We start from the raw sequence: 20,624 nt of genomic DNA on the forward strand, positions 1-20,624 counted from the left end.
ATTGCAGACAAGGCCTTTTCATCAAGCTCTTCCCATTCTGTTTGATTTAGATTCTCAGGCTTTTTCCCTGTAACAACCTTTTTCAAGCCATTTTGGACTAGAATTGCCATCATCCGAACTTGCCACAGATTGAAATTTGTCTCACCATTGAACTTCTCAATTTCAAACCTCGTTGCTACCAACTCTGAACGGGCTGATCTATGAAAGTTAAACTAGCTCTGATACCACTTGTTAGGATCGTCCCGATTACGCAACAAACAAGTAAAAATAGCAGAAGAAATTGAGAAGATGAACACAAATTTAACGTGGAAAAACCCCTCTAAAGAGGATAAAAAACCACGGGCAAAGATAATTTTACTATAATGGCAAAAGAATGAAGAGCACAAAAGATGGAGATAAAAACTAAACCCGAAAACCCGAAAAATAAAGAACCCGAAAACGTAAACACAAAATTCTTTGAATGTGTTATGAGTTCTAATCTAATGGGTGTGTCTTAATTCTAAGATTGTAAAAGAGCCTATTTATAGGCTAAATTAGTAAGTCAAATAAACTATACTAATAAATGCTAAATATATTATACTAATAAATACTAAATCTTTTAGAAAGAAAATATATTTTTGTTTAACTTGACTTGCAAGCAATCTTTTAGAATTTGGGTCACACAATTCTAACAGAGTGCAAGAAGATGCTCATCGCATTTGTGACTGACTCTAGTTGGTAGTAGCATACATAAAGGATCTACAGAATAATTGCAATCCTTGCAGCTAAATGCCCGTTTTACATCCAAACCACAAGCACTACACCGCCCAACAAAATCATAATAGTAAAGAAGGGGATGTTCATGTCCTGGACATGATAGAGCATCAGGAGGAATAGCTTGACATCGAAGGCACGTATGCCTTCCACATTCATTACATTTGTAGGCAAAACCATTAGAAAGGAAATCACATATTTCACATCTGAAAATGTTGTCTGAAGTCAGGAAAAGGGTTGCTAATTGGCAGAAATGAGTCCAAATAGACTTTTTCATCTTTGGTAATTCAGCGCAAGCTTTATGAAGAAAGAATTCACACTCAGAGCAATAGTAGAATGAATCTGAGATCAGCAACATGCACCCATCACAACATTTATTACCATACTCTCTGATTTTGTCGCTTAAGGTTAAGTAGTGGTTATGCTTGAAATGTTCTATTATTGTGGCTTCCCCTGCATCATTCCTCTCAAGAACATTAGTGATGGAGTTCAAAGATATATCAAGAGGCTTCTCATCTTCATTTTCTGGTGAAACAACATAAAAAAATAATGGATCTCTAGTTGCACAATTCACATGGAAGATGATATTGCAATCTACAGAGTAGTAACTTCCATACTCTTCGTTGACCTCAATATGACATATCATGCAATCCAGTCTTTCAAAATGTTCTTTGTGAAGGAAGTATATATGAGAAACAGGATGGTGATGCCACCTGATTTTGATAATGTGTGGCAATGAAATGCATTTTCTATGGACCATAATGTTGCATGTGCAACATGCATAAGCAGCATGATTTCCTGCGGTGCCACATGCATCACAAATGAATGGAGCTTGTCTCAAGATCAAAGAGAATGGATGTTGGTGACTTTTATCTTCAATAATAGGTGACGGTGATACACATTCAATGTGAATAGAGAAATTACAAGACGAACAACCATACACAAATCCAATATTTATCTGTCGAGTTTCTTGGCATACCTTGCAAGAGAGTTCTTCGCTATTAAATTGTAGAACAAGAGGATGGTTACGATGGCACACATGATTCAGTTTGAAACGAAGTTTAGCGCATTTCTCATGTAAATTAAATCCACAGTCAGGAGAAAAGTTTGTATACTTTGCTAATGGTTCACAACACCCAAAGCACTTAGCAACATCTTCAAGTTCTTCATCATATTGCAAGGCAACATGCTCAAGCTCTCTCAAATTATTCTCAGCAATATTAAATGTAAACAAAGCACATTTAATATGAAAGTACAATCCGCAAGAGCAGTGATAAACAACTTATTTTCCTCTTTAACACAAAAATTGCAAATGTAGTCTCCAGCAGATGAATAAGGTGCATTTTGCATAAGAAGAAGAGGATGGTGAGGATGAAAAGGATGATTAAGCTCCAAAGGTGCCTCGGCACATACCTTGTGAAGATAAAACCCACAATGCTCCACATAGCAAAAACATGGAGCAGACACCTTCTCCCCACACCTCGAGCAGTCAGCTACTCCACTGCCATAGTTGATCAGCTGCTCTTGATTCAACATAAGAAGCAGGGGATGTTGGTGCCCATAATTGTTTGACTCCTCCATTTCTCTTTCCTCTTTGGCTTCTTTTCGTTAACGTAGGAAGAAAAAAAAAGTGAAACTCAATAATCAAAGTAAAGCAGAAATATGGAAGAGAGAGACTCAAAGTATATTTCTTTCCATGACTCTTTGCATTGATACTTTGCTTGAATGAGTGGGTTTTTATATTTATTTTTATTTAACTTTCTAATTTTATTTGTATTTTATTAATAATAAAGTAGTGATAATTAAAATTTAATAATCTACACCCTAAGTTTTTATTCTAAAATTATCGCTTAACAAAGAATTTTATGTAATTTTTTAAGTATTTAACTCTTTGTATAAAAAAAATACTAATTAAATCAATTGGTCCAATTAAGAAAATTCATAAAATAATTATACATTACAAAGTTGATGCCCTTTTAATCATGATATTAAATTTATGAAATAAAATAAATTATTAAGAAGCTTTTTAGTGTGCTTTGATATTTTGCTTGAGCGATAGGGGTGTACTATATTATTTTCATTTAAATTGGTAAAAACTAAAGGAAGATTATACATATATTTATGTTTATTTTTATTCTTTGCTTCGTGGGTTAGATAATAAATATCAATATATAATGTGTTTTGTTATCATTTGTGTGCTAGAAATATGTAAGTAAATTCATTAAAATTCACTTGCATGTCACAAATATGAATATGTGTCGAATTAGATAATTGGATGAATTGAATTAATAATTAGTTGGTTTAATTTTTCTATAGCTTGTACATTCTTAAAATGATGGTGCTTTTTCAAAATCAAACCTTATTGTTTAGCCTCTTGTACTAACCATCCCTTGAAAGGTATTGTTAAAATATCATCAATTCCTAATTAAATGAATGTAGCAGTGGCTTGCAGGGAACCCAAAGTTTTTACTTGATCTGGGAGGTGTGATGTATATGTCATTCCGAAGTGATTTATTGATCTACTAATAAACCATTTAATGGTTGTTCTATCTATCACTTTATTGTGAAATATCATATTGGCCCGTTCTGTCATAAGTACCCTCTTATTCGCTAAGTAGATTTCACCAATAATGATTTTAAGTCAATGATTGGAAATTTTCTTTTCTTTTTTTTTAATTTTGATTTTGATAAAAAGTGAGTCAGGAATTGAGATACTAGTTGCATAGAAGAGACCCAAATTCATGTCGGCATCATAGAATTTTTTAGCTTAGATACCATATGATTGGGTATTATATGAGTAGGCCGGAAAAAAAGGTATAAATAGCTACTTGATATAGTATAGTTGCTTAATGTTGATTGTTTTCCCTTTTTGATGTACTTAGTAAACAGGAAAGTATTAAAAAAAATTTCCAAATTAAAGAATTGTATTTTATATATATATATTGCTGGATGTGTTTCATTTCTATTTTCTTTGGTTTATTTTTTTAAAATTCGTTCAATTTTTTTTCACTTGAATAAATTTAATCGTCACCTTTATGCATTCCAAAGTTTATTTTAGTAACAATATTCAATGTTATTCAAATCCAACTAAAAATGCTAAAAATTAGAAAGAAAAATCTAATATTTATCATTCTCCTATTGAAAAGGGATAAGGATGACATGGAATCACAGTTTCATATAATCATTTCTAGTGCCCAAGAAAAACGGCGTACCTGAAAAAATAAAAAAGACAAAATTAAAAATATGGACGAGTTGAAATTGTATAAATTGAAATTAAAATTGTAAAAAGAAACAAAATTGAGGAAAGGGATTCTTCGATTTGATGGATTCCAATCTCGGAGGCTTTTAAGTGATCCTTCTCATGATAGAATGGGTCAATTATAGTGAAAGAGGACACCTACAACCACTAGCTCCACTTAGATTTTAGCCTTACGAATTAGAGGAACCTGACTCTAGCCAACCGTCACTTTTGTGATACCGTCTTACACTAAATTATCATTTCTTAATGGCAAATGCCACGCCATTTCTTCTCTTGGGCTCGACAACCTCTAACGCAGTAAATTAATGAACTGACTGTGCAATCTTCCCAAAACATACAAAGTGGTCGTTTGAAAATATCACTTTTGGAAGGACATGGACGGAAGCGTCAATCCTGTAATGTAGAGAAAAGATGAATACTCATTGAGAAGGCTAAGTGCGGGTTTTAAGCCTCATGAACCTTTTTTGGAGAATATTGACAACATTTAGCTAGATGAGTTTAGTAGCTCATGATTTTCAAGAAAAAAGAATAAAATGAACAAAAAGCTAAGAGCTTTAGGGAGGGGCAGTGTTTTGCAGAAAACCTATTTATTAAATATTTATGTCACTCTATTCCCTATTTATAGTACATAAAAAACCTAGTTTGTTCTTATTTAAACTCTAAAAGATAAATCATTAAATCTAAATAATATCACCATAATCCTAACAATAATCATAAAAATAAAATTCGAATTTAAATAAAGTCTTTTGTTCATAAATCGCTTTTTTAAATTTTTGCCCCAAGTCTTTTGCACTTTGTATTTTCGGCACCACTTCTTCCCTATTTCGCATGCTGACCCATTTTATTTTTAAATTCACGCTTTTTGCCCCCAAATTTCCTTTTACCTTCAATATAGTCCCTACAAGATAAAAAACCATAAACAACCTAAATTAGTAGGATCATACTCAAAATATATATGTGATTAATACGTAAAAGCATGTCATTTTAGAGTATTATCAAGCCAACAGTTAGACCCGTTGAATAAGCTAAAAATCGATTGAACCGAGATTTTTAAATTTTTAAAAAAAAATTAATTCTTATTTTCTTTAATCAAACCAATTGAACTGACCGGATTAGTGAACTGATGATCTGACCGATTCCAATTGAATTTAGAAAAACATTGACAATATTTTCTACCATCTAATATAATCTTTTAACCTTTTAAGTACAAAATATTTTAAACAGAGAAAAATTATTGACAAAAAAAAAAGAAACATGAAAACCTAGAGAAAAAAATTGATCCGGTCTATAAATAGAATATGAACCCATGATGACTAGATGTCAAACCATTGAATATAATTGAATTAATTACAGATAATAATTCTTTTTCCTAAAAAGTGTCATATAGATAATCATAAATTTCTAATTTATTTTTAAAAGACAATATGTATACTAAATTTATATAACTATATTCAAATAACAAAGTTTATTATATGGAAACTTTTTTAATATGACGAAAATCAAAGGGAAAGAAAATAAAATATGCAAAGAATATTAAAATTTTAGGCTAATCTTTATTTAGTTAGTAAAAGCATAATAAGGAGATTGGAACAATATATTATTTTATTAATTAAAAAATAAACACATAAAATCACGTGACAATAGGATCTGATAAATATAAAATGTTATAAACTTAAATAATGAATGGATGCAACACGAATACACAGAATAATTCCAATGAAGGTCTATTGGCTTTACTCCCCAAAACCTCCTCTGTATATTTGTAGTGGCCATTGAAGATGAGTAGGAGAGGAAATCATGCCTACCTTTCTAACTCACATTCCTTATCATTGTTAACCAAATTTGCCTATTGCTGCGCTAGAAACAAGTTAGCTTTCAAATATGCAGCAATTGCTGAACTTGTTAAACAACTGTTTTGAATCTTAAAACGAACCGAAGCGAAGGGAAGGTTTGGGGTTGCAGAATGTGTGCCTTCAATAATAATTCATCAATGTCCGAGTAACATAGGTTCAAAGTGAAAGAGGGATGAGAAGAGCTGCACTGAAAGCACTGGAATTAAATGACAATTGCAACACCACATTTATAATTTTCTTTATTTTCAATGCCATTTAGCAACATAATCAACCAAAATTGATGTTTCTTTATCATCTTCATAATCCTTTTTACAAGTCCTATAGAAGATAGTTTCTTTTATCTAAAGTAATAAATACATCATGATTTCTTGCCTTGCATATCTTTTCCAATGCTCATGTTCTCGATAGTTTCCCTTCCACCGGAGCTAGTCATACAATCATGCCTGCTAGTATCCCCCATTTTCGAGCTTCCAACGGTATTTCCTCGATTGAGGTTGTCAAAACCAGCTTCCTCATCAAAATGCTTGCTTCTTTCAGTACCTTGATCGGCAACATCAGCTCGGCTTTGATCGTCATCCGTGTCACCTCTAGTGCAAGAGTGATCGAAAATATAAATATGCATCAATTTTGTCATAATTCATAGATGAATTTTTAACCACATACAAAGAAACAGACATGGAGAGATCGATGATTTAGATGTATGTAAGCAAAAACATATCTGAATTCCCCTCCAAAAGCTTTATAGAGCTAAACTAGCATTGGCAAAAAGTTGGAAAAGAAAGAGTTGGGACTGCAAATTGCTTACCCGGAATAAATGATAAGTCCAACAGCTACTGCAACAAAGGCCAAAAAGTACATCCAATCAACCTGTACAGGATTAACTTGTATCAGAAAACCGAACATCAAACTTAGATTTGAACTCGATCTCATTTTTAAAAATAAAAATATGGTTGAAAATTCCAACCTTTTCATGATAAGCAAAAATTCGGATTACAACAGCCCACATGTCCGAGGTAAGCAACGAGAGGTTGAGCATTGTGGAACCACTCATCTACAAAGGAAAGAAACCAAAATTAGATTAAAGATATTCATAGGATATTAATGCAATCCAACTTTCAAAGCTCCAAAATCAAAATTTAAAGATGTTCAGAGGATTTTAATGCAAGTTCGTACCTTAAGTAAGACTGGGACAAACGAGTAGAATAGAAACATAGCCAATGAAAATCCAAAAAATGGAAATGCCTGAAAAGAAAAAAGAATGGTTAACATACATTAATAAAATAAACTCTCAAGCTTATATCAATACCATAGCTCTGAAGAAACTTACAGCACCGGCTGTCCAATGAATAGATTTGAGTTCATTGCGTTCAACTATGCTTCTATTGACACCATTAAGGGTAACAGATTGAAAATAAAAATTAAAGCAACGAAACATGTAACCGCTATCTTTGGGATTGCACAGGATAGTTTATCATTCTGCAGATGAGTATGCATTTTATTGAGAAATAATCAATTTGAAAACAGTAAATAGACAACTTCATAAAACCATAAATGGTCAGGAGTCATTGAATTAAATGTGATCAAAATTGGAAACCAAGGATACATTTGGATTGCACTGATAATGGCACCGAAGAGACCCAAAAACGACATGAGTTCAACTCTATCGGCATTCTTAACTAGAAATTCCTGCAAAAGAAAATCATCAGATGAGGTTGGTGGTGTTCATCAGGTGTTGCATTTACGATAACAATCAAGTGAACAAATATTTAAGGTTTAATTTGCAAATCCAGGTAAATTACCTCGCTGACATTGCTAATGGCATAGAGTGTTGCGCCAGCAATTACAAGTAAATCTCCTTTACGAGGGTTGCTGCCTCCTAAAACCCACGATAGCAGTTGTCATATCATAATACGCACCATGTATCCCATTTTAATGCCTTAAAATAAAATAGAATGCCAAAGCTTTACCTGATCGATCCCCTGCATGAACATCTGAAAACACAACCATGACAAGACCGGCAACACATACAATCACACCAGCTATCTTTCTGTATCGATAATTTGTTTTCAAGAATATATAGGTAAGAAGCATGACAGAAGGGATAGACCAGCAATCTAGCAGCATGACACTTGTTATAGACGTGTACTGATACGCCTTCACCACTGCACATGAAGTGACAGCCAATTAACTAGAGTAAAGATCAACTCATTTTAAGACAACTATTCTTCTGAAATGTGCACGAAAACACCTAAACAGAAAATTTTCCTTGAAGGAAAAGGCAACACAAAAGGCTATAGGGTAATAGGCACCATTCCAAAGAGGCAGATGCCCTATACGCTGCTTTACTGATATAATAAACGAAGGAAAGCTATTTCAAATCTAAAGTTAACTCCAGCTTAATTTAATACATATATATATAATATGGGGAGGGAATTACATCAAATTAGCCGAGTTCATAGGAAGAACATGATGCACTTACCAAGATAATTGGCTTCTACATCTACCAATCCGAGAATTACATAATAATACCATTTTGCCTACAAAAGTTCCAAACAAAGCAACCAAATTTAAGGCATCAAATTTGAAGGAGAGGGAAAAGAGATCCATGATTTGGAGCATCAATAAAAACAAGACCTTCCTCAAGCCCATTCGAACCTTTTTTTTTTCTTTTTCTGCTCCAAGAAACAGAGAAGGGCAGCAAAATAATGAAATTATAAGCCTATAACAGTTATATTCATCTATATAGGACATAAGTAACTGAAACCAGATTATTCATCTAGCAGCCACTTGCCGAGGTATACAGCTCAATCCATCGGATATCTCGAAACCCTTTAACTTCTACCTTATTAGCTGCCCTCTTTGCATTTCTGAGTAGCATTTTGTTTACATGTACTGATTTACAGGAGTTTCATATTGCATGCTATTTATGTCTACAAAGCATTGCTTTGGTGCACAACTGCCTCGGACATTCATCACATATAATCCCTAGTACTAAAACAATTAACCCTACAATGAGGCGAGCAATCAAATGAATATCAAAACCACACAAAATGGATATGAGAAGAAGAGATAGCAAAGAAATACCTTAAGCGCTTGCCTTCTATAAAGCATAACACTTCCATAGACAACAGACAACAGTACATAATTTAGAAAAGACTGGGACGTCGGCGCATTGATTCCTGACATACACAATAAAACAGGGGAATAAATGAACTATGGTGAGAGATCACTTAATTAATAGAAAATTATCTTCATATAAATAACCAAATAATGCTACATAATTCAAAAGCCATGTGCATATTCACTTCATTTTGTGATTTATAGTTTGAGCTTTGATAATCTACTACAACATAGAACAAGCAGTGGCCCAAGTGCAAATAGACAAAAGACCACTCCTTCCTTGCCAAGGAAGAACCGGTCATTTTTGTCCTAGTATTTATGTATGACACTTGTTTCCTATGCCTATTGAGATATATGACTTGCTCCAAACACATAGGAAACTTAAAAAGCATAGAATAAATCCATCTTAGACATACTTTTATCCGACACTCGCACCCAAGTCCCATTATATAGGCTGTCAAAGCACATAATCTAAACAAGGACAAAAATCAGAACCAATACTGCAGCAGAACAAGAAATATAGTTGATCATACCACATATTCAGTCATAGTTGACCTAATATCTTGAACCAGAAGCAACAATTTAAAAAATAATCTACAAGGCTTATATATATCAGAGAAAAATTTGCTCCATTCTTTGCAATCTACCAGCACAAGAAACACATCTACAAGTTCTAAACTCAGAAATCAATCAAATTAAGTAAAGAATTAAAGCTAGAAATAAAATGAAACTAATTGAATTATACTTATTTTTCAATATTTACCAAATTTTCATTAAAGTGTAGATTTCCATATCACCACCATTGACAAAACATAAAGAAAAAGCCAAAATTAAAAAGCCAAAATTAAAAAATAAACCTCTTTTAGCTAGTTCAGAGGAAGAGAAGCCAGTAGAAGTAATAAGAAGAGACAAAAATTGACCCAATCCAAGTCCAACCAACGTCTTCTTCGTCCAAAACTGCTTAAAATTCACCATTTTTTTTCCTCTCTAACAATCCTCAATACCAAACAAAAAAAGAAAAAAAACAAAGTGATCGCCAAAATATTGGAAAAAGAAAAGGTTGCTGCTAAAAACCCAGTGAAGAAACACTAAAATACTAAAAAACCCAGTTGCAGAAACTCCATTAAAAGCTTCCAAAAAGCACCCAAAGAGTCCAAATTAACAGATACCCACCAATGGTTTTTGTCAATTTAGGTAGTGAAATGACTCAGAGTGATAGGCTTTGAAAGTGAAACGCAGAAACTATTTTTCCCATATTTAATGTGAAAAATATAGAAAAAAAAATTAGCAGTAAATAAATGGCTCTATTGTGTTCCCAAATTCTTCAAGAAAACTATCTCCTCCCGCCGTTAAAATTATTACTATTTAAAAGCAAAAAGATTAAAAAAAATAAGTTGAAAATTTTGACCCATTGAATTTGGCCATTTTCTTTTGTTTTTCTATTAATAAAATAAATTTAGTATGTGGGTCCAAAATTAATTACTATATAGTATTTTTTATACCCATTTTAATAATCATGAAATAAAAAACATTTAATAATATTAGTTTTTAATAGCACTTGCGTTATGATGTGTTTAATATATTTAATTTCAGTATTTTTAAAATTAATAATATTTTATAAATAAAAAAGTTGAAACTAATATAAAAATTTAAAATTTTATTATTAAATTAAATTAAAAATATATTTAATCAAATTTATAAAAAATTAATAATAATGATTAAAAATAATTATTAAAATATTATATATTAAACTTTTGTTACTTTTTAAAAATCTCTTATTTGTTTACAACTTTATATATAATAATGATAATAATAAACTACTTACTTTTCATAAAATAAACAACTTATAAAAAATTAATTAAAATGATCTTACATATTTATTTTATTGTCATTCAAATATTTCTTTTCGAGTCAATTGAGTCTTACCTCTACTGGCATTGGCATTGTTGCCAGTGCAGGAGGACGTGGGTTTGAAAGCGTTAAAGTGCATTATCCTCTTATTTAAGGGTTAAAAAGGAGCTATGAATAGTTTTAGACATTGTATCAAAAGAGTAGATATTATAGGAAAAATATTTCTTTTTGAGATATTGTTGCTACTAATAGATGTTATATATAGAGTTAAACTTAAATTTTAATTGATATATAATTTTAACACTAATTAAGTGATAATTTAAAGGCCTAAAGAGGTAATTATACTAAACCAAGGGGACCAAGGCCCTTACCAATCCCCTTGGTGCCACCCTTAAGGTCGACTCTTCGAGGTGAAGTTTTCGAAATGTCATCCACTTGAAGTTGATGGACCCCTCGATAAGTCAGTATTGTCTCTAATCAAAGTTTTGTCTCTTAACTTTGTGGAAAACTCACATGCTTGAAGCAATAGGTTCAATTGAGTGAAAAGCATTGGTCAAAGGCCTAAAGAGACGGATCATGCATGATGCATAACCATTAGATTTGTCAATTGGTGAAGCCAAGGCCCATTTTCGTGCCAATTCAACCTGTCCAAAAAACTCATTTTTCTATTCAAAAAATAATAAAATATTTAAATTCTATTTTAGTTGATTTTTCATATATTTTATAATTAAATTTAAATTTTAAAAAACTTTATTATTTAAATTAAATTTGAGCCAAGTTAAACTAACTCGAAGATACAAAATTCTTGTCCAAATTGAGCCAAGACTATCAAGTTGGATAGACTATCCGACCCTTAGACAACCCAAGTATAAAACTTATTTAAAAATGTGAATATTTGCTTTCCATAGAATTTGCCCTAAATTATTATTATTATTATTATTATTGGAACTAATTATTCTTTTTCCCTCCATTTGAAGTGGGCATATTAAAATAGGGAATAAAAAGTAAAACTTACTAAAAGTTCCACAAATAAAGCGACAGAATGTCTCTTTTTTCGGCTGAGTTGGTTGTTGATTGTATTGTTCAGCTTCACATCACATTCTTTTTCTTTTTTTATATATTTTTTTCAAAGAAAGTCAGAATTATTTAAGTAACATCAAATCTCGATTAGAATCTAACTTAATTGTAAAAACCCATAATTCGATAAAGACACTTTAGCACGTTCGAATTCTCGTCTTTTTACGTTGACAATAATATTAATGTCAACCGAATTAAAACTCAATCGGCAATTCAAGACAAATATTGATTAATAAGAATAATGTTATAGCTTAATTACATGAATAATAATTAAATTTAAAAACTTTTCCTGATCTTTAAATAAATGATAAAACCATGTTCAAGTGCACTCGAATTTACATCCTCTAAAACTGGTAACAATGTCAATACCAACTGAGTTAAAAATTCAATCAACTATTTAATATGGTTTTGATTTTCTATTATTCTCATAGTTCAATTTGACATAATTTGATGTTTCTATTTTTATAATAGGGATAAAATAAGGTTTAATTGCAAAATTTGGTAAAATTTCTCATTTGATCCCTGAATTTTTTTGGGTCCACATTAGTCTCGAAATTCGACACTTTTTTTTTCCTAATCTGATCCATGTGCTTCTATTGCATTAAGGTATGATGATATGACACTCTGAATTGTGCCACATAATTAATTATTTAAAAAAAATTTAAAGATTTTATAATTTTATAATTATTCTTTGTATTTTTAAAATTTTATATAAATTTTAAAAAAAAATTTAGGTGATAGCGTGACATAGTCTCATAGTGTCACATGATCACACTTTAATTGAATAAAAGTTCAAGAATCAAAATAGAAAAAAAATTATCAAGTTTCGAGATTAACATAAACAAAAAAATTTCAGATATCATACGGATAAAAGTTATCAAGTTAGGGACTAAATGTTCTCTATCCCTTTATAATATTATCACTAATTCAAATAGTTAATAATATTAATTATTTCAATTAAAATATTAAAATAAATTTTCGCTTAAAAACATCCCAAAGTTATAACCCGTCATGCTAACATGGATTATTTTGTAACGGAAAGATTGTTTTTAAGAATCAACATTTTAACTGTTAACTATTTGAATTAACTAATAACGTTACAAAAATAAGAGATTCAAATTATGACAAATTACGATACAAGAACTAAATTTTGAATTTGAGCATAACAGATGTCCTAATATCGAAAATTAACCAAAATTTATATAATAAACAAGAGTCAATTCTACTTTTCCTGGCTTATGCTGGCCATGGAATGTGGGTTCCCTTTTGAACTTTCTGAGGACCCTTTTTTGTTCTTTTCCTTTCTTTTTTACTTAATTAATAAATAATTTCCATAGATTTCTGATGCTTATTTTGACTCTCTGGAAAGGCAAAAGACGTCCAAATGAAATGACTTTCTCAGTTGTTAGTGGAATTTTCCTATTTTGAAGCTTTCATTAAATTTCCTTTACACCTCATGTTTAGTTGGTGTTAGTGGATTGTATATTTGTATTTTTTATAGAATTTTAAATTTATTTATTATTTATGTTAAATTCGAGTATTACTATTCAAATTAATTAAATAGTCGTTAAATATTCGAATCCCATAAATATTCGAATTTAGTAAGTATAAAAAGTTGGTGTTTAAAATCGTATATGTTATCTACAAAAGTAAAGTAGATTATGATAACAGTTACCTGAATCTATATTTGTTATTTGCAAATATAAAACGAATTTAAATAATGGATATCTAAAGGTTAATATCTGTATCTGTTTTGAATATATTGCAAATAATAATTAGAATATCTAAATTTGCAATATTGAAATCTGTAAAAAAAAAAAGTTGAATATGATCAAAACAAACTCACACAAACAAAATAGGAATGGCAAAATCCGAGTTGCTTCATAGATTTTCATAGATTTTGTATTTATTCACTATGGATGGTGAATTGCTTATTTCTTCATCTTTTTTTCAAAATCTTTTTTTGGTGAATTATAAGAGAAAGGTAAAGCCCTAACAGCAACGTGAATAACACGACTCGAACGCAATAAAATAAAAAATATATAAATATATAATAATATACTTATTTCATAATATAAAATTAAAATTTGATTAGTAAAATAAATAAGATGGAGCGGCAAGAAATGGTCATGAATAGAATGGACATCTATTAATGTAGACGCAACACATGAGGCAAAGCTGGATGATTCAATCTTCATCCATCATCTCCATTTATTGTCATTTTGAGGAAATTATAATTACAATGTATGATAAATTAATACGTATCTAATTACAAGGTTCTCTAACTTCAATCCCATATTAAAAAAAGAAAAATTATTTTATGGACTCGTTTCACCGCATCATTTATGGTTTATTTTTAATTATTTAATAGTATTTAGAGGTGTTCACAAGTCGGGTCCAACCAAAATTTTAGACCTGTTTGTTAGGCTTGGACCTAGCTTGAAAAATGAGCATAAAATTTTACTCAAGTCCGGCCCGCCTGTATTAATTTTTTTTTTAAATATGATACATCAAAAATACTAAAAGTATTAAAATAAATATTTCCCAACAGAATGAAAATAAATTTTAAAAAATATGTATACTTAAATAACACTAAAATAGGTGCAAGTTAACAAGTAAATGCCTCTAAAATATTAACAAAATTAACAATAAAATAAGAGTTACACAATAACAATAAAATAGTAGCAACATAATAGTGAAATGATAGCAAAATAGTGAAAAAAAATAAGAAAATAACAACAAAATAGTAAAAAAAATTACAGTTTTTCTTTTTGCATATTCGGGCCAGGCTCGGGCCAAAAAAGGCTTACTTGAGTCCTGTCTCATTTTCTAAACGAGTCTGATTTTTTTGCCCAAGCCCATTTTTCGAGCATATTATTTTACCCAAACCCTCCTACTCTTCGGGCAAACCTTGGGGCCGAGCTAATGGCATTTCAACAATTTTTTTCATGCCATTAATACATAATTTTAAGTATTTTTTTACCTTGAACATCTAACCCCAAATCCCGAACCTCAAATCCAAAACTAAACCCTGAACTCAGGGTTCAATGTTTAGGGTTCAGATTCAATGTTCAGAGTTTGGGTTCGACATTTGAATTTGAGATTTGAGGTTCGGGATTTGAGATTCAAAGTAACAAATTATCAAAATTATGTGTTAATATATAAAAAAATTGCTAAAATATCATTAAATAATTGAAAAAAAAACTATGAATACTATAGCAAGTTTGCAGCTAATCAAATATATGAGCTCCACGATTTAAGTTTTAATGGGACAAGTTAGAATATCTCGATAATACAAGTAAGATATTTTTGTAAGTTTATTGCATAGAAGACCAACAAAATTCAGCAAATTATCTAACGTTAAGAAATAGGAAAATGAGTTATGGTTTGCAGAATCAGATTTCTCACATTCATGGAAATGAATGAAAGTTGGTGGTGTTTAGATAAGTTAACACTTTGGTACATACGCAACAAAAAGATGCTCATACTTTATATTTGCTGTCATGAACAACAAAAGCATGAAAGTGATACATAGAAATGAGGGATCAACAAAAGTGAACACTTTGGCAATACCTTCCTTCCAATTTATGCCGCTCATGGTATAATTCCTTTTTTAATTTTCTTTTTCAAGTTTTTGCTTATTCTAATGAAATTTAAATGTGATTTAATAAATAAATTTAATTTTATTTATCATTTTCTTATACCGTGTTTAGAATTATCTATAATTTCTCCACAATTCTTAAATAGGAAGATAAATGTGTTTCAGCGTATTCAAATTTATGTCATTTTACACTAACAATTGTATCGAGGCCAACCGAATTAAGATTTAGTCAATAGTTATCATTTATTCTGATGTTTGGTATAATATATCGAATAATTTTTAATTTTAATAAAAATTAAATGAATTAAAAATAAATTGAAGTGATTAAAAAAATGTACCTCAACACCATCAAGGTACTTCATCGATTTTCAATTGGAATGAAATTCGTGAGAAATTTAAATCTCATAATTTCGACGCAATGAGAGTCGTGAAACCTAAAAAAATTTAAAAAATATATATAATGATAAATTTAGTCTTCAATATTTATATTTTTGTATTAAATTAGTCATTATCCTTTTTTATCTAAAATTGATTATTTACTTTTCAAAAAAAGTCAAATAACTTTTTTTAATGAAAATGCTGACTAAAATATTAGTTTTTTAACGATGTTGGCGTGTTAACTTGTATGGCAGACTATATGTACTTCATACTGATATATTACTATTTGTTCTATATGTCACGTCAATAAATAATTTAAAAATTATAAAAATATTTAATATATATAAATTCAAAAAATATAGCATGAAGTACACATGGATTAACATAATTAATAATTTAACAAATAAATATATTTGTTCTTGGATGGGTACCCCTACCAATGAACAAATATAATTTGGCCACATGAAATCATTTGATCTCGGTATCAAATTGAATATTGAAGCCAAATTTATATACCAAATTGAGAAAAAAGTTCAAATATTAAATTAAACTTTTTGAAATCAAATACAAGTACCAAATGATATATTAAAAGATTGTTTAACTCTCTTTTATCTTACTCAAAATCACTGCATTTTCCCCCTCGAAATCCCCAACTTAATCGCATAATCTTCCAATTCATTTCCACCTCTTCCCCTGCCAATCTCGATGGTTTTAATCGATCCAGATGACCCATTCCCATTACAAAACAACCCACGGGTCGAACCCCTTTCAACCCAAGATTTTGCTTTTCTAAGTTCTGATTCTGGGACTTCATCAAAACAAAAAGTTAATGCTCGTAAGTTTTCACTCGATCAGGAGATTATTCTTTTGCGTATAAATTGCTAAAGAAAATGGTAAAATGTGGATGCCAACCAGGCCATGTGGCTTACAACAAATTGATTAGTAGCATTTGTGGCAATGAGGAGTTACCTAGTTCGGATGTGCTAGAATTAGCTGAGAACGCTTATAGCAAAATGCTTACTGATGGAGTTGTACTAAATAAGATTAATGTCAGCAATTTTGCCAGGTGTCTATGTAGTGTCGGGAAATTTGAGAAAGCATGTAAAATTATCCATGAAATGATGCGTAAAGGCTTTATTCCTGATACTAGTACATACTCCAAAGTGATTGCTCATCTGTGTAATGCCTCTAAAGTAGAAAACGCTTTTCTTTTGTTTGAAGAAATGAAAAAGAATGGTGTCGTACCTGATGTGCGTACATACACGATTTTAATTGATAGCTTTTGTAAGGTTGCTCTTATAGAGCAGGCTCGTAACTGGTTTGATGAGATGGTAAAGGGTGGTTGTGCCCCTAATGTGGTGACGTACACTGATCTAATACATGCTTATCTTAAAGCAAGGAAGGTGTCCAAGGCTGATGAACTCTTCGAGATGATGTTGTCTAAAGGTTGCATTCCAAATGTTGTTACATATACAGCTTTGATTGATGGTCATTGTAAAGCTGGGCAGATTGAGAAAGCTTGTCAGATTTTTGCTAGAATGCAAACTAATGCAGAAATCCTGGATGTAGATTTATATTTTAAAGAGGTTGACAATGAGGCCAAAACGCCAAATGTTTATACATATGGAGCTTTAGTGGATGGTTTATGCAAGGCTTACAAAGTCAAAGAGGCCCATGAATTATTGGAAGCCATGTCAGCATCTGGTTGTAAGCCTAACCGTGTTGTGTTCGGTGCTCTTATTGATGGATTTTGCAAGGTTGGGAAGCTAGACGAAGCACAAGAGGTGTTTTCCGAGATGTTGGAGCATGGTTATGATCCAAATACTTTTATATACAGTTCATTAATGAACAGGTTGTTTAAAGATAAACGAATGGATCTTGCTTTAAAAGTCCTATCCAAGATGCTCGAAAATTCTTGCACTCCTGATGTTATTATTTACACCGAAATGATTGATGAGTCTGGTAAAACAGATGAGGCCTATAAGCTTATGTTGATGATGGAAGAAAAGGGCTGCTATCCTAATGTGGTGACTTACACTGCAATGATAGATGGCTTCGGCAAAGCAGGTAAAATAGATAAAGGCCTCAAGCTTTTAGAACAAATGGATTCCAAGGGTTGTGCTCCAGATTTTGTGACATACAAGGTTTTGATAAACCACTGTTGTAATGTTGGCCAGTTGGATAAGGCTCATGAACTTTTGGAAGAGATGACACAGACACACTGGCAGAGGCATATCTCAGGCTACCGTAAGATCGTAGAAGGTTTCAACAAAGACTTCATAATGTCTCTTGGGCTCTTAGATGAGGTTCGCAAAAGTGAATCTCTGCCAGTTATTCCTCTTTATAGAATGCTTAGTAATAGTTTTACAAAGGCTGGGAGACTAGAGGCGGCTTTACAGCTTCATCATTAGCTAGCATTATTTTCACGAGTTTCTACAGCATACTATAGTACGTGTAATGCTCTTATTGAGAGCCTTTCATTGGCTGGCAAGGTTAATGAGGCTTTTGAATTGTATTCTGACATGACAAGGATGGGCGGAGTTCCTGAGATAAGCACTTTTATCCACCTTATTAAGGGGCTCATCACAGTGAACAAGTGGGAAGAGGCACTTCAACTTTCAGATAGCTTCTGTCAAATGGTTTGTCTCTATAACTCCATGTTCTTTTATTTTAAAAATGTCATAGTGGCAACTAGGACATTTCCTTGAAAATTGTACCGTACTCAAGAATTTAGACATGTATAGTTATTGCTGTTCTGCAGTTGTTTTGTGTTTCCTTATGGTTTAAAAATCTTCACTTATGCAGGATATTCAATGGCTTTGAGAAAAAAAAAAGACGCCTGATGCGGCTTAGGCTTTGTTGAACATTTGGTTTTCCAGTTTACTGATTGATCACTGAGCAGTCGTGGAAAGTTATACTCAGAGGTTGACTTTATTGGTCGAGGATTTATTTTGCATGTATAAGAAAGCAGAAGACAAGGCCAACAATGCTTAATAAACCAAGATAACAGTCTCACAGAGAGCTGGGTGATCATTTGAAATCGCTTAGAATTGGAAGCAAGCCATGCCAGCTCAACCGAGTACCAATCATTTGTTTACTCTTCATGTTGCATCATTACTCACTGCATGTGGTACAAGGTGGTACCTCTAAAGCTTAGTTGCAATTCTCAATCATTTGTTTAGTTTATTTTGTCCGGTTATATTGCCTAACTTTTTGCTTTCTTCATGTCATTATGGCTTGGTCGGCATTATTGCTCCGAACCCTACACCGCAAAACAACTCAGCCGGAAGAAACAGGTCTTACTCACCCAACTTGCTGAACCGAAGCGCTTCAAAGTTGAACCATGAGGGATGATGGCAAGAACACTAAACATAATGAAGATGATGGCAATGCAGTATCAAGATGTATCCTGTTTTCTAGGTTTATAAAAGGGTTTATCAAACAAAAAATCCATGCCATGAAAGAATTATTTTGCTTATTGTACTTGGTCTGTTTTTCTTTCTAAACTTTTAAAATATAGAATGAAATCAAACCTATCTAATGTGGTAAATGGTAATATTTGTTCTGACAGTAGATTTGTCAGTCCATGTATTTTTATTGTATTTTTGTTATTTTTCATATGTATTTGTTTTTAAGATGTTAAATTTTTTATTATAAAATTGGTGATGTATTGATATTATATTCATCATACTTATTCATATTACATTCATCATATAGATTTAGGATGCACTTGAAAATTTTTATTAAACCAAAATAAAAGGGGAAAATGGACAGCATTATATTATATTTAAAGGGAAAAAAATCTTTTAATATATATATTTTCTAATTTTCATCCATGTAGAGTTGTATAGAGGAAGGTCGGAGGTTCACACGGTGCTACCGAGAGTTTTTGAGCATCTAAGTAACGGTGGGTTGAGTATCTTAAGGATGAGGATGGCAGGATGGGTTATTTATATACATTTTGGTGGGATCTTATATGAGAGAGTTGTTAGTTAAGTCATAAGTGCTTAGAGTGGGATTGGAAAGATATGTTTTTTTGTCAAGGAGTTTACGTGTAAATTTTAATGTAATAGAAGAACTTTTAATAGTGCTTTAAGATATGATTGAAGGTATGTTATTTTCACGTGCTTTGAGATATGATTGGAAGGTACATTATTCTATTGAAAGGTTTTCAAGTTCTAATATGATAGGAATCTTAATACGTGCTTTAAAATGTGATTGAAAGATATGTTGTCTTGCCAATGAGTTTTCATGCAAATTTCAATATGCTAAAAAGACCTTTAACATGTACTTTGAGATGTGATTGACAAAGTATATTATATTGTCAAAAGATTTTCATGTAAATTCTAATGCAATAAAGAATATCCAATATTTATGCTTACAGGGTCATGCTTCTCTTATTTGATAATTTAAGCAAGCATTCAAATGGGAATTTGAAATTCATATAAATAATTAGGTAATATGATAGGTCTTTAGTAAAGTACTGGTTTAAAGGTACAATCTTGACAAATGTGAGATCTTGCCCAAAAAAACACTTTAATAACTTATTAAAAATATTTAAATTCTCAATTATCATATTAAAATTCAACATTTTATTGATTTACGGAGATTAATCTTTTGAATTTTGAACAATTTAATTAAATGTTTAAGGTTATTTTTTAGAAATTAATTCATATTTTTAATATATAATTCTTTATTATAACAGGAAAACATGAACCAAAAATAAAATAAA

At 31.2% G+C, this 20,624-nt stretch overlaps 2 protein-coding genes and 1 pseudogene across 2 annotated transcripts; 1 reads left to right on the forward strand and 2 right to left on the reverse strand.

The window, feature by feature from the left end:
- Window positions 1-667: 667 nt before the first annotated feature.
- Window positions 668-2,334, reverse strand: LOC107940500 (uncharacterized). The gene is made up of 2 exons (XM_016873934.1): window positions 2,167-2,334; window positions 668-1,963 (listed from the first exon to the last, which is right to left on the reverse strand). Exons 1-2 carry the CDS (start codon window positions 2,332-2,334, stop codon window positions 668-670), a joined length of 1,464 nt encoding a protein of 487 aa, XP_016729423.1.
- A 3,738-nt stretch (window positions 2,335-6,072) lies between these two features.
- LOC107940492 (solute carrier family 35 member F1) lies at window positions 6,073-10,313 on the reverse strand. Its single transcript, XM_016873921.2, has 11 exons — window positions 9,843-10,313; window positions 8,950-9,044; window positions 8,345-8,402; window positions 7,833-8,027; window positions 7,665-7,741; window positions 7,469-7,551; window positions 7,193-7,244; window positions 7,039-7,107; window positions 6,830-6,916; window positions 6,671-6,732; window positions 6,073-6,452 (listed from the first exon to the last, which is right to left on the reverse strand). The coding sequence occupies exons 1-11, from the start codon at window positions 9,958-9,960 to the stop codon at window positions 6,224-6,226; spliced, it is 1,125 nt and encodes a 374-aa protein (XP_016729410.1). The 5' UTR covers window positions 9,961-10,313; the 3' UTR covers window positions 6,073-6,223.
- Window positions 10,314-16,315: 6,002 nt separating this feature from the next.
- LOC107940505 (pentatricopeptide repeat-containing protein At1g06710, mitochondrial-like) lies at window positions 16,316-19,207 on the forward strand (annotated as a pseudogene).
- The last annotated feature ends 1,417 nt before the right edge of the window (window positions 19,208-20,624 follow it).

The sequence above is a fragment of the Gossypium hirsutum genome, chromosome D02 (assembly GCF_007990345.1).
Source record: "Gossypium hirsutum isolate 1008001.06 chromosome D02, Gossypium_hirsutum_v2.1, whole genome shotgun sequence".
Classification (NCBI taxonomy): Eukaryota; Viridiplantae; Streptophyta; class Magnoliopsida; order Malvales; family Malvaceae; genus Gossypium; species Gossypium hirsutum.

Excerpts from the sequence above, each read along its gene's own strand:
- LOC107940492 (XM_016873921.2), bottom strand. The coding sequence starts at position 9,960 with ATGGTGAATTTTAAGCAGTTTTGGACGAAGAAGACGTTGGTTGGACTT. Across the intron at positions 9,045-9,842 it reads CTCTGAACTAGCTAAAAGAG|GAATCAATGCGCCGACGTCC; the intron begins GTTTATTTTTTA and ends TGTGTATGTCAG. Across the intron at positions 8,028-8,344 it reads TGTAGAAGCCAATTATCTTG|TGGTGAAGGCGTATCAGTAC; the intron begins GTAAGTGCATCA and ends CTTCATGTGCAG.
- LOC107940500 (XM_016873934.1), bottom strand. The coding sequence starts at position 2,334 with ATGGAGGAGTCAAACAATTATGGGCACCAACATCCCCTGCTTCTTATG. Across the intron at positions 1,964-2,166 it reads GTGGGTTTTATCTTCACAAG|AATAATTTGAGAGAGCTTGA; the intron begins GTATGTGCCGAG and ends AATATTGCTGAG.